General features: G+C 35.7%; 1 protein-coding gene and 1 long non-coding RNA gene across 2 annotated transcripts; both read left to right on the top strand.

Annotated features, from left to right (window-relative positions):
- The first annotated feature begins 924 nt into the window (after window positions 1-924).
- Window positions 925-2,802, top strand: LOC108225941 (uncharacterized). Its single transcript, XM_017400891.2, has one exon. The coding sequence runs from the start codon at window positions 925-927 to the stop codon at window positions 2,800-2,802; it is 1,878 nt and encodes a 625-aa protein (XP_017256380.2).
- A 4,310-nt stretch (window positions 2,803-7,112) lies between these two features.
- LOC108227112 (uncharacterized) lies at window positions 7,113-7,891 on the top strand. Its single transcript, XR_010284470.1, has 4 exons — window positions 7,113-7,212; window positions 7,292-7,370; window positions 7,447-7,735; window positions 7,824-7,891. It is a non-coding gene; the product is annotated as an uncharacterized LOC108227112 (long non-coding RNA).
- The last annotated feature ends 7,476 nt before the right edge of the window (window positions 7,892-15,367 follow it).

Below are 15,367 nucleotides of genomic sequence, written 5' to 3' on the forward strand. Positions count from 1 at the left end.
GATTAAGTCTGACAAATCACATGGATCGAATTACACTAAAATAGACATGGAAGCCTAATTAGGAAAATAAAGAAGAAGCAGAAACATACTTATCTCATGCAATACAATCTGGATCAAATCAAGATGATAGTCAAAGATGAAGACATCTCAGAAAGCATGCATAAGACAAAGTTGTGCAGCATTGTTTTTAGATTAGAGTGCATTTTGTAATCTAGCTAAAAGCTTTGTAAAACTTGGAGTATATAACCAAGTTAGAAGCATCAGTTGAACTTGTTCAAATTACTTGAGAGAAAAATCTGAGAGTTAGAACTTGTTTGAGTGATGAACCAGCAGCTGTGCGAATTGTAATCAATCCACAGATTCTTCTATATAAAATCTCACGGGTGGATCATTCAATCCACCCGTATTTTTAAATACTTGGTGTTTCCTGTTTTACTGTGATTAAGTGTATTGTTTCTTGAATCTTTTAATTTGTAAAAGATTGTATTCAACCCCCCTTCTACAATCTTTCTTATAGTTGGTGTAAAATAACAGCATGAATCCATATCGAACTCTAAACTCTAAACACAGTACCTGGCCGGTTCTTTTAACAATTTATAACTTGCCCCCTTGGTTATGCATGAAGCGCAAGTACATTATGTTGACGTTGCTAATCCGCGGTCCTAAGGAGGCAGGAAATAACATAGATGTTTATCTTCAGCCACTTATTGAAGATCTACTGTTATTGTGGAATGAAGGTGAGAGGATATATGATGCATACAGCCAAACAAACTTCACCTTGCGTGCCATGATTTTTTGCACCATAAGCGACTTTCCTGGCTATGGAAACCTTTCAGGGTACAGTGTCAAAGGAGCTAAAGCATGCCCGATTTGTGAAGATTCTACGATCGACATTCGCTTACACAATTGTAAAAATATATATATATGGGTCATCGTACATTTCTTCCCCTTAACCACCCTTATCGTAAGAGGAAAAATTCTTTTGATGGCACTATCGAGACTCGAGTGGCTCGTTTACCTTTAACCGGGAAGGAGGTTTTTCAACGAGTCAAAGATATTGATGTTGTGCTTGGGAAGTTATATAAAAAGACAGCATCAAGTAACATTTGGAAGAAGAAATCTATTTTCTGGGATCTTCCATATTGGGAGCACTTGCAAGTTAGGCATTGTCTTGACCTTATGCATATTGAAAAAAATGTTTGTGAAAGCATTATTGGAACTTTGTTGAATGTACCTGGCAAGACAAAGGATGGCATGAAAGCGAGATTAGACTTACAGGAGATGGGTGTTCGAGTAGAGTTAGCACCGCAACAATCTGGTAAACGTACATATCTACCTCCGGCATGCTTCACTCTGTCCAGAAAAGAGAAAATAAGCTTGTGTGAGTGTTTATCTACTGTGAAAGTTCCATCTGGATATTCCTCGAACCCTAAAAATTTTGTCTCAATGAAAGATTTGAAGCTGGTAGGTATGAAGTCACATGATTGTCACGTCTTAATGCAGCATCTGCTTCCAGTTGCAATACGAGGCATATTGCCCAAGCACGTGAGACTAGCTATCACGAAACTATGCTTCTTCTTCGATGCTATATGCAGTAAGGTCATTGATCCCATGACTTTAGACAAACTGCAAGCTGACATTATTGTCACACTTTGTGAATTAGAAATGTATTTTCTGCCCTCATTCTTTGACATAATGGTGCATTTGGTAATTCATCTTGTGAGAGAGGTTAAAATTTGTGGTCCTTTGTACATGCGCCAAATGTATCCTTTCGAGAGATTCTTGTGTTTCTTAAAAGCATATGTGAGAAACCGACGTCTACCTGAAGCCAGTATAGTTGAAGGCTATACGGTTGAAGAAACTATTGGATTTTGCACGGACTATCTAGCATCCACAGATCGAGTTGGAATTCCAACATCTCGTCATGAAGGAAGACTTCAAGGTCAGGGTACGTTGGGACATAAAATGATATCTCCTAGTGCTGAAATGCTTGACAGAGCCCATTTATTCGTATTGCAGCACATGACTGATGTTCATCCCTACTTACAAGAGCACTTGGCTGAGATTCAACAACAGCATCCTTCTAAGAGTGGGAAATGGGTTACAAATGAACACAATCGATCATTTGTTAAATGGTTTAGAGATCGAGTGATGTTTCGATATTCATCAAGTCATTCTTCCGTTTCTAATACGGTTAAATGGCTATCATATGGTCCTGACATGCCAGTGAGATCTTACCAAGCATATGATGTTAATGGGTATAGTTTCTATACACAATGTCAAGATCAAAAGAGCATTATGCAGAACAGTGGAGTATGTGTTGAAGCTTCTTCCACAGAATTTGATAGAGGCAATTCCATGACATCACGAGATATAAAGAAGTCATACTATGGGGTGATTGAAGAAATTTGGGAGCTTGACTACAGAGAATTCAAGGTTGCTCTATTTAGATGTAAATGGTTTGATATCAAGCGTGGTGTCCGGGTGGATGACTCGGGTTTCACTTTAGTAGACCTTGCTCGATTTAGCCATGAGGATGACCCATTCATATTCGCCACACAGGTTAACCAGGTTTTCTATGTTCGAGACCCCGCTGATGCTAAGTGGTCCATTGTTCTTCAAAGTAAGCGACGCATCGTTGGAATTGATAATGTGGAAGACGAGGAGGAGTATAATCAATTTGACGATAATCCCCCTTTCTCCAGTGGTATGCAAATGACCACATTGAAGGAAGAAAATTTATGTATAAATTACGCACGCAATGACCATGACGAAGGTGTATGGATTGAGGGTCAACGATGAATTCCTCAAGTTCCTGCCCGGAAAGGTAATAAGTGTTAAATCATTCAAATACTTGGAGAAGTTGGTTAAAATTAAATAAATATGCTTTATTTAGAGCAGTATTTTGATCTTTGCCCCTTAGTTTAATCTGCCTCTGCGAGCATTGTTAAAGACCACTTCTTTTCTAGAGCTAACAGAAAAGTTATGTTGTAATGTTGCCAATTATTAGAAGGAAGAGCCGTTGAGTTACTAAATTTGTGTAATATGCTTTATTTAGAGCAGTATTTTGATCTTTGCCCCTTAGTTTAATCTGCCTCTGCGAGCATTGTTAAAGACCGCTTCTTTTCTAGAGCTTAGAAGTTTGTGCTTTGACACTTTCGTAAGTGCTCCTTTATATGCACTTTTATTGTTTAGTTACTTCTATGTATGTGTACATTTTTTTCCATCTGTTGTGCTTGTGTGTGCGCTCTACTTGTATGTGATTTCTTGATATGGATTTTTTTATACAAGGCAGGAATGCGTGCTTTAATCTAGCAACTTCCCTAAAATTGATATTTGGTCTGCCTTGAGTGCCCCAATTTTTGTCAGTTAAATGATCTTGAAACCTTGATATTATTAGGCTGCTATGTTTATTAAGATGCCTGATTAAGTGAAAAGGCAGCCCAGCTTTCTTTCAGTACTCATAGAACAACTAACGACTTTCAACTATATTAATTTTCTAGTAAATCTCTATATATTGGTTTGCAACCATTAAGCTTAATTACCAGTAATTTGTTCTGGTTCTGACTATTATAAATGCTTTGCCTACGCTCCCTGGTTAGTTATTTCTGTATCCCCTTGCACAGATATCAAACTCCAAGTATCCTCAAAACCTGTAAATAATTAAAAATAAAAAGATCTGGTCTTGAAAAATAAGACTCATTCAGTAAAACCCTCTAGAAAAATGCATATATATATATATATATATATATATATATATATATATTCACAAATCACAAGTATTACTTTGTATTCAGTCACTTGTACCTGTGTATTCAGTTTTCTAGATGAACTAATTTTGTAGAACTATTACCTTGCTTTCTGGTTGTTCTAATATTCTTCTAAACTTGTGGATACATATATGGATTGCTTTCATTTGGCCAGAAATAGCAGAATAGTTACTTATTCATTTTTGTTGCAGGTAATAGTCATGGATGAAGAGGATAATGCAACATCAGGTTCTGGTTCAGCAAGCAACAAAAAGACCAGGGGTCCTACGGTCTGCAAAAAACTGAAAAAAAGACTTGAAAAGCAGACTTTGGAGTGTACGATTAATTTTGATGAATATGGTCAGCCATGTGGGGACATGCTTAAAGATTTCACCATTTATTTAGGATCGGTTGTCTGATTTCAAGTTGATATAAATTTGGAGAGTTGGGATGCAGTAAGTCCAGGCTTAAAGGATGTAATTTGGGATGATATTAAGGTATGCTTTTTATATGAAAATGCTTTTTATTACAAATTATGTTTTAAGGACTCCTGATTTGTTTTATGCACTATACATTCCTTTTGCAACTGTTGATGGGATGACAGAACCACTAGCGTGACAATTATTTATGTATTGCCAATTTATATCCCTAGATTTATCCAAGAAAAGGAAATAGATGATGATGTACTAAATGGTTGGTGTTAAGAATGCGATACTATAAGCTAGCAGTGACATAACATAGACTTCCTGTCTTTAGTTAGCGGTACTTGTCTTCTATTTCTACTTTATATTGAGTATCTTACAAACACGTCTATCATACAAACACAGCATCTTTGAACAAAATAAGTCAGAGGACAAACAGAAGCTGAAGGCAACTCTGTTGTATATTTCTGATTTAAAATTCTGATTCAATCTGACTTAAACCAGCCCCCGTTTTTTGACAAACCGATAAAATATGTATATTTCTAACAGTCCTGTTCAGGCAGCTTTTTTGCCAGGACCATGTGATACTCATTTTTTAGGCTCTTATACAGATTCTAACTGTAAAACTGTTAGTGTCACTATTTACAGAATCGTTGGAATCTTGATGATTCACGAAGGAAGATTGTGTTGGAGAAAGCAGCCAAGCAATGGCGGGATTTCAAGGGTAAGCTGACAAGGAATTTTTTGCGAGCTGGAAAGGATCCATGTGAAGTTTATCATTTCATCAGCCAGGAGCAATGGCAAACATACAAAAAGAGACGCGAAAGTGAAGAATTTAAGGTACTGAATTACTAATGTGAGCTGTAGATTCTTATCATTTGTGTAATCTTTAGTCCGATAACATAGTATATAAAAAACTGCACAGTCAGATCCTGTTCATGTACATAAGTGCAGAGCGCATTCAGAATGAAATATCTTTTGTGCACACAATATCTTAGTTAAACTGAAATGAACTAAGTCCTGCAAAATATCTTGATATTAATAAGATTTTAAATATTGACAGTACTTTGTTCATTTTCTTTAACAGGCAATTAGTGAGAAGGCAAAAGAAAGCCAGAAACATAATGAGCATGTACATTTTCTTGGACCGAGTGGATATAAAGCAAAAAGGGCTAAGTGGTGCATTGAGGACCCCCTAACTAGTCTAGAAAACTCAGAATCAGTTGACTCGTCAATTTTATCAAGTGATCGAGGCAACCGGAGTTATGACTGGGTTAGAGCACGTAAAAAGAACGAGGACGGCAGTTATTACATCCCAAATAGTAAGACAAAGGAAGTATTTGTTAAAATGGTAAATTATTTAATTTTGCTCTTTAGTAAATTGTAATTACCCTTTCTATGTACCCTAGACATCATTATTTAGTAAACTGTTTATTAATAATATATCCCCTCATGCAGGGAGAGTTGCAGAAGCAAGTTACAGAGGGAAGTTGGACACCACAGGGTCATGATGATATACTTTCACGGGCACTTGGACGTAAGGAGCATGGAGGACGTGTTAGAGGTGTTGGAGGAGGAGCAAAAATCAAAGATGTCTTTGGATCGGGAAAAAACAAACAGAGTGGGGTCGTCTCGATGGATGAATTGGCCATGATCACACAATAAATCACCAAGAAAATTCAAAAAGATCGAGATGATGAACACAAAACTTCATGGGATGTTTCAGCATTTAAAACAGATGGGTCTCTCACTTCCGGAGGATAATTTCATGAATGATATCGGAAACCCAAGTCCTGGTATTGTTCGAAGCAGCTGCCAGTCAGTAGGAGGAAATGATCATATATCAGAGCTGAGGGTATAACAATTTTCTAGTTAGTTTATATACTATCATTGTCTACATTATCTTTATTTAATCTTCTAATGCTATTCTACTTGTATGAAAATGCAGACACCAACTCTTTGTCGGCTTTGTGTGGTAGATAAGGTAAAAGATAGAGTTATTGTGGCTAGGGGCACTGTATTTCCATCAAACAATGAAGGGAGTAACATGATTCATAATAATCCAATTATTGCTCAAAATGTTAGAGTTTCAATTGATGATGTTGTACCAGAATTTCAACTGACTCCCCTTCCAGTGACTTCTGAACATGAAACGATAGGAAATGCTGAGGGTAGTTTTGTGCAGTGGCCTAAGGAGCTCGTGATCTTGGGACAGGTACATAATTTATATTAAGGCACTGAATTTTTTTCACATTCAATTGCTTTTTCTTTTTGTGCCTCTAACTGTGATTTATTAGGATCCCGTATCGTTGGAGAAGAAAAAAGGTCATGAAAAAAGCCCAGAAAAAGTTGTCACAAAGCCTGGGAGTAAAGGTTCAGCGACTCAGTTGAAGAAAGGCGTGAGTGATGAAAATTCAACTCAGAATTGTAGATCTTTACGCTACTTGCTTGAGCAACGTGGTTCAAAAGATGCAACCTTTACTTTTGAAGATGGAACAATTACCATATATGTGACATACGAAGATGTTGATCAATTCTTGAAAAAGAGTTGGTTAAATATACCCATCTTGGAAATCTATTCGAAGTAAGAGTACTCCTTTTTCTAAAAATCTGCTCTCGAGTTGTTTATTACTATGCATGTTTATTGTGATATGATGTATAATGTTGCAGGTACATTGCGAAATTGTGCAACGAGATGAATGATGATAGATTTGCATTTATGTCACCATCTAGACCGGTGATAAATCACAAGCGTGAATATAACCGTATTGAGGAAGTCACTCAGTATATGACATAGTTTTTAGTTACAAACAAAGATAAGCGTTTTATCTTTGCACCATACATCCAAGAGTAAGAACAAAATAAAATTATTTGAGTATTTTCATTGACATTATAATTTCTATATATGTTTAAAATTTATGTGTGCATTGTTGTAGTGATCATTGGATGTTGCTTCTATTCTGTTTGGATGAAAGTGTCATTTACGTGTTTGATTCATTGAGAAGGGAGCGGGATATTCGGTTGACAACACCTACACGAACGTAAGTCATATTTGATGTTAATTTGAAGAAGTACATGATATAAACGATGCGGATTATGTAACCTATTCTTATTGTATAGGGCATATAAACTGTATGTAGCACAAGGTGGCAGGAAGAATAACCGAAAGGAATTTCTTTGGTGTCATGCAGATGTTCAGGTGGTACTTGTTGATTAATATAATTTTGTTCTCTGACATTATTCATTCTGATAATATTCTTGGTTTCTTTGTATAGTGTCCTCAACAACAAGGAGGTACAGAGTGCGGTTTATTTGTTATGAGGTACATGCATGAAATATTCCTGCTTTCTCAAAAAAATCCTAATACCAATTGGAAAGAGGTAAGAGCAAAATATATAGTTAATGATTCTTATAGGAATATTGAACTCATTATTTTGTCTAAATATGTTAATATCATCATTTGCATTTTCAAGGGCCTTGGTTCAAGAAGGTATTTAAAGAAGGAACTCAATGAGGTTCGGGAACTGTGGGCTGAGTTTTTTACAGTTGAATGTCTATAATGAGGTTTGAAAACAACTTCCATTAATTAAATTATATGTATTGATTTGTAATCATATGACTACTAACTTGCTTTACTTGTTCATATGTACAGATAGTTGACAGACTTTAATGGCCACTACAAGCTTTTTAGTGGTAAGGACGAGAGCGAAGACTGAGGCAACTGACTTATTACTACGTATTGATTTCATAATTTTTAGTGTGGACATGTACTTTGACAAGAAGAACTATGGGTTGTAATACATTTAATTTTAATGTACATTGATTAATTCCAAGTTAAGTTTGTGTAATTTTAGTTTATTAGTGCTATTGACTTTGGGCATTTGGTGTTGGATTCATTTACATTACTGAATGATGCACAGGGTTAATATATATATAAAAAAGGGTCAGAAGCAGAAAAATATATATAAATTAAAAAAAAAACTTTAGGCCACGGCAGTTTGTAAGCCGACGCTATAGGTGTAATCTTTAGCGTCGCCTATTTGACTACCGACGCATAAGATACAGGCCAAAAAAATGAATTTAAGCAACGCCTATATGACCACCGACGCTTAAGGTACGACTTCTTGCGTCGGGTCTTTGACCTGCGACGCATAAAACTAAACTTTAGGCTACGGCATTTTACACACCCGACGCACAAAACTAACTTTAGGCGTCGGTTGACAGGTCTATTGCGTCGGCAGTTAACCGTGGCAATATACACTTAAGCGTCGGTGTTTTTAACCGACGCAATTGATACTACCCTATAGCGTCGGGTTCATATACTACGCTGGACTGCCGACGCTAAAGGCCTAATTTAACCGTAGCTAAAAGTCATTTTTGTACTAGTGAATGGAGCGAGGAACACAATTCTTTTTGCAAATTATTCTGCAATTTGGAATCAATATCCTGCAAAATAGACCCTTCATTATCTAACTTCTCCAAGTCTTGCTAATCTGTGTAAGAAATCAAAAATTGAAAATGGAGCACATTTAATGAATATATGATAAATTATGATTAGCACGAGATGAACATACTGCATCTTCCTCATGGTTAAACGATTCCTTCGAGATATGTAGTTGCGAAAATCCACATACAAAAAATAATCGACAAGATGCAGAACAAAAGCAGGATATTTTCTTTTCCCACAAAGTCAGCAACCATATGTAACCGCCGCTACACTCTCGCTCAGTTTGGATAATTGTTACAATTACTACTTTAAACAAATTGAAAAATTGATTAAACTGCAGCCCTTGGATGAGGATATAATGGAAGGTCAGGTTGGGACTCCGAGAACTCCAAAAAAAGTGGGACTCCAAATAACTTTTCTCTATATATATAATGTATATGAATTATAAATTTCATTTATTTTTAAAATATGAATCTATAGTAGCTTGTTTCTTCTTTCCCCTAGGCCAAAATTAACCCCATCCTTGACTTTATGTAAATCATAAATAACTCCCGGAATGTTTTGATCATGTTGTAACAAGTAATTGTTTAAAGTGTTGATTGCTTGAAGTGCTTCTTTTGATGACACGCTTGGGATGATGTACAATACGTACACTGCACATGTTACAGTACATGTATACTCTATCTAGTGCAAGCATGAATTTAGTTTTCACATATGATTAATTATTGCATGTGACTGATTCTTGTTTTTAAAAATAATGAATTATTATTTGTAAACATATAGAAAATCTGTAAAATAATTAAATATTACTTTATCAATAAAGTAATAAAATATTATTATATCGATAAAGTAATAAATTCGGTAAAGTAATATTTTTTCCCGGTCCGAGGGGTATTAATTTAAAGAGGTTTAACTGTATTATGGGACCTAGGTGAGGTTAAAATAAATCTTTCTTGACTAAAATAAAAAAAATGATGTAGAAGTTAGAAATAAGTTAAGACTTATAAGTGATTAAAGTGTTTGGGAAAAAAGCAGAAACTGTGAGAGAAAAACTAGCATTTGTAACTTCTAAATATTGCTTCTGTTTTTTTACTCAAACGGGTTAACAAAAGTATAAGCCAACTTTTTGGAGAAAAATACTTCTTATAAATTGCCAAACATACACTATATTAAATAATTTTTTTGATGAGATTGATTAGAGATAAGAATTTTTTAACAAATCATTATTTTAGTAGGGTAATTATAACAAATAATATAAAGAAAATCGAGAGCATTAGAGGACAAATAATTATTGAAAGGATTATGGATAATAAGTAGGGAGAGAAACAACAACAACAAGAACAACAACAAGAACAACAAAAACAATAATAATAGTTTTAACCTTTATACTTGTATGAATAGATATTTATCCTTAAGGGCATTAGTGAAGAACTAAGTATCAAATTAAAGGTCCTTGGATGCAAATGGAGAAAATTATCTCTTTATAAAGACATCATCAATTAATCATAATTATAATTAGTAGTGAGAGAAGCAATAGAGAAGGAGAAGAAAAGGGGAAGAGAAAAGAAAGAAAGATTAAAGAAGAAGCTGATGAAGAACAAGGAGATTAAACTACAATCAAGATATTATTATACTAATACCCACTTTATTTTCGGTATTTTCTCCACATTTTCTTAGCAATCTCACAATTATTGATCATGTTATTGTACATGACATTATTAAGAGCTTCAATCAGTATCTATTGTAGCCCACTATCCAGCAATACCTTTTCCTTCTTAGAACTTGTGAATTGAGGTGTTTCCTTAGACACATAATATGTGGGAATGACCTCATCTTCTTTTGTAGCTGTTGGAACAAGGTTCGTGGGAGCGAAGGAATTGTTATTTAAGATTTTAGGGTAGAGAAGATTTGCTATTTATATGAACATCATCACTTTCTTCTTCCATAAAGTATAATTGGCTTTTTCAAATGGAGGAATCTTGATGCTGCTCAATTTATGTGAACTAATTTTAATATGATCTTTAACAGTTTACTTTTAGCTTTCTACTCTGAAAGCGAGAATAAAACACAGAAGTGAGGTTGAATATATATGTGTTATTGGAAGATTTTCAATTTTTCTTGATAAATCTATGAACACAAACATTCAAAACAAGAAGATCTTATGAAGGGTGGAGGCACAGATAATAAACAACTGCATCACTTAAAGTATTCATGAAATAAAAATAAAATTGCAAACATAGTTAATTCTAAACTAATGTATTATTAGTTTTGAATTATGCTACAATCTAGGTTGTTTATGAGAATTTCTCAACTGCGAATTTGAAACTTATAGGGATAAGTTCTTGAATTTAGCACTTCAATGGATACAAAAAATGAAACTAGAGGTCCTGGATTTATTGAATAACACATGTAATTGTGCAAAATTGCCTAAAAAGCTAGCAAGAAACCTAGCACGATTGTTAGCTTGAATTAATTAGCGACCTGCAGTTTGGACTACAAAGTCTTCTCTATCATTTGTCTTGACCATCTTTCATCTTGATCATTAATTTCTGATGTAAGCTTCAAACTTTGATTGTAGACTTTTCACCTATTCTCCAAGAAAAAATAAATCTTTGAAAACAGTAGCGGTGGTCCATTTTGTCTGCTCCATTCCACTACGTTCTTGTCTGGAGGGTTTGACTTCACTATGTTGCCAATAACTCCACTTAATTGCATAGTGCTTGACTTGTCGATTGCTCTACGATTGTTGTAGCATATATTCCTTGTTAGCTAGCTTTTAACCTGCAGCTTTTAAATCACTTTAGCTTGCAAACATTTGATGTAAGTGAAAATGGAATGGGAGAAGATGGTACAATGAACTGTCCTTGTAAACGTTAAAGAAATTTGAATTGGTTAAATATCGATGATGTTAGATTTGTATAATTTGTATAATTTGTTTTGTATAATTTGTATAATTTTTCGATTACAAAGAGGTTTGTATGTGTATGTGTTTGTGTTTGTGTTAAGGGGATAAGGGAATAAGTTTGTGTGTGTGTGTGTGTATGTGTAAGTGTTAAGCGTGTATGTGTTTGTGTTAAGGGGATAAGTGTGTATGTGTATGCGTTTTTTTGGATTTAACTTGATTTTAATAAATTCTATTGTAGGGGCTCTTTTGTTGGGTAATGATAGTGGTCATGATTACAATGACCATATTTATCATGGCAAGGAAAAGAAAAGCAACCGACAAGGACACCTATAAAGGCAAGGGAAAGTCCGATGGTAATAGTACAGGCAAAAGGAAGGGAAAAGGCAAGGGCAAGCGAGGAGAAAAGGGAAAGAGCTCGTTGGTGTTGCGTGACGAGCCAACGGATTCGGATACCGAATCGGAGCCCGAGCAAAATACAATGGAGGCGGAACTGGAAACAAGAGTAGTGAGGAGACCGCGGTCACATTGATGCGGAATTTTTGGAGCTAAAATACCAACAAGACCTCGACGGATCAATATCTCCGATGGACAGTAAGTATATTGTTTTATATGTAGTGTTTTGTAGTGATTTGTAATGATTTTTAGTGTTAAATCTGTGTAGCGTGCGTTAGTTATTAATAATTTGTTGACCAATTATATTTATAATATTCTTATATTTTGTTGGTAATTGGTTTGATTATTCAATGATAATCCTTGTACTTGTTGATATTATGTAGAAATATTATAGGCAATTGAAAGGTCAAAGCCGTTCAATAGCCAAATCTATCATTGAAGATCACATAAAGTTCATAATCAAAAGGACCATGAATGAATTGAAGAGGAGAGTCGAGAGAAAATCAAGGGAGGAAGGGGTTTCAAAGTTGGCTTTGAAACCGGAATATTAGAATATCATTTTTTGGAAAGATCTTCTCAAGTGTTGGGACACGGATGAAGGCCATTTGCATAGGTCGGAAGTTGGAGCTGCTAATCGGCAACGCGTGGAAAGGTTGCATAGCGCGGGTGCTCGCTCCTTCAACCGTGTGCGTGAGGTAATACTATTTTTAATATGCGCGCGCGCACACACACACAAAAATTTTGTTTTTACCTTATAATTATATAATATATAATATCCAAATCCAAATGCTAATATATAATATGCTAATGCAAATGCTAATACCTTATAATTACTTTGTGGTATAATTCAAGAACATGAAAAAGAAATTCGCTAAGAGTCCGACAAAGCTTGAGGTGTGGGATGAATGCCTCACTAGGGTCGGCTCCACTCCCGAGAACCGAATATATACTACCCCGCCGCTATGCGCATTGCGGTAATCTTCTAATTTTAGCACTTTGTGTTTTTTAGAATACAAATACATATGTTTATATCATAACCATGAATGCTAATTAATTGTGCTAAATGTGTAGGAACGATATGCCTCCATTCTTGAGCGTATGCCGGTGGAGGTTACTCAAACGGGGGAGCGGGATGAGCTTTGGGATTGGTAGATGGAAGCAATGGAGGTTCCCCAAGGCGAGGTTGTTCATATTGTAGGGACGTTGCTCGAGGATGTCCTCCAAAAAATGGATGCTCGTGTTTAAATGATAATATACTTATGAAATTATGGTTTGTTTTTTTGTTTTGATTGATATGTGAAAATGGTTTTCTAATTGGTTCACATGTTTTTGTAGGCAAATGCGCAAGAGGGAGAGAAAGATTACACTGATGTGGACGAGGACACGGATGAAAACACGGATGATGAGCTTGAAGGTGAAGGTGAAGGTGGTGGTGAAGGCGGTGGCGAAGACGATGATGGATCATCCGATGTTTCTTTGTCCAACTAGTTTAATTTGATAATGTAATTTGGTTTAACGGATGGTATATATGAAGACAATGTTGGCATAATTTTGAATGTTTGAGTTTTGTAATATATTTTTGCTTAATTAGAATGGTAGAACTTGTTTTCGTTTAATATTTGTGTTTGGTTGTTCTGTGATGTTTGGTTGTTTAGGATGCTTGGTTTGGTTGGTAATTGTGTGTAGGATGATTAGTTTGGTTGGTAATTGGTTTTGGTACAGGAATGGTATGGAAACAGCAGAAGAATCTGCAATTTTTTTAAAAAATAACCAAGAAAATCGACCGCTTGGACTCATAATCGACCGTTTATTACCATATTATTACCTGAAAACCGACCACGTTCAAATAAAACCGACCGTTCAATTTATATAAAATCTAGAAAACTGACCGTCTTCATTAAGAGACGGTCGGTTATATGCCGGTCGGTAATACATATTAGGAAACCGTATTGGGCAAAACCCGACCGACACATAACCGACCGTGGGTGAAAATTTGACCACGTTCGGTTTTATATCTGGTCAACAGAATATAAAAGGGACATAACTGACCATTTCCAGTGTTCGGTTTTAACGTTCGTTTCTGACGTGGTGTGACACCTGTTTCCACGTGGTGACAGGTGTCACAATGTGGGACCATATTTCTGAGAATCCAAAATGACATAAGTGACCATCTCTACGGTCAGTTATAAAAGTGTTAAACACGACCAATTTGCATAACCGACTAGGTTTTAACCGACCACGTTTTAACCGACCACGGCCGACGGTCGGTTTTATCCCTATAACCGACCGATAACATTTATAACCGACAATTTTGTGTGGTCGGTTTTGACCTGTTTCCGTGTAGTGATATATGTGAATCTCTCCCATTCTCATAACTTTAAATTGGCCCAACTTCCCCGGCCACCTACACTGATATTTCGTTTGCGGCAGTGACAACGATGAGCACATCTGTGATCTGTGTGGGAGAGGCAGGCCATGTGGGATAGAGTCTCATCTGTGGTAACCAACAGCAAAAATTCAGTACACGACGGAAAGGGGGTGAGGGGGTACACGTGCATTTTCGAACATCATCTGCTTAAGTCTGCACGATGTACAGTAACATGGGGTTCAATACTCAGCCACCCACACAGAGATTGTGTACTAAAACTAACCATGTAGCTAGCACTCTGTTGGAACAAAGATATTTTTAGACATGTTTTTTTGGCTTCAGACAAATTCAGGTTACGTGGCCTTTTCTAGATGAGTGATTGCAAAATCTAAGTATCGCATCTCTCATTTCACACTGATTGACTTGTTTTTCAAAATATCTAGGATAGGATTTCGTTGTTAGTTGAATGAGACTAATGTAAGGTGTCCATGTTGGCAGTGAAAAGTGATGCTGCAGCTGAAGATCACATGAGTTCCTGTGTTTACCCACGTGAAGCGGCCTTTCGTGCTCCCTCGGGCCTCAGCCTCCAACCTAGCCTCACAAATTTAGTAGTCTATTTTTGAAAAACTAGACGAAATAAGATGTTTTAATGTTAGGCAATAATTGAGATGAGGATATTTTGTTTATGAGAATAGTAAAAATAATTGTTCTGCATTTTTTAAAAAATACAAAATAATTATTTTGGAAAATTTTCAGAATGTTGTTTTGTTTAGCAATAGAACAATAGTGTTCTCAGTGTTCTCACGCTAAAAACTGTTCTCCACTGAGCACGACCCTTTAATGTTATATATATTTGGACAACATTATTTTTGATAATTTAACAAAAAAGACTATTTCCACTACAACAAAACACGGTATTTATGATCGATAACTTACGACAAATTTAAAGCTTAATTTCTATCGTGAATACCCTGTTTTGTTCATCCTTCAACTCGAACGGTGGACAATAAGACATATGTATTTCGTAGAGCAAGTCCGAAAAATACCTTATAACATGTTCTAAATTATAATTTGGGATATTTG

This window comes from Daucus carota, chromosome 6 (assembly GCF_001625215.2).
Source record: "Daucus carota subsp. sativus chromosome 6, DH1 v3.0, whole genome shotgun sequence".
Classification (NCBI taxonomy): domain Eukaryota; kingdom Viridiplantae; phylum Streptophyta; class Magnoliopsida; order Apiales; family Apiaceae; genus Daucus; species Daucus carota.

Coding starts and splice junctions, on each gene's coding strand:
- LOC108225941 (XM_017400891.2), top strand. CDS start 925: ATGGGTCATCGTACATTTCTTCCCCTTAACCACCCTTATCGTAAGAGG.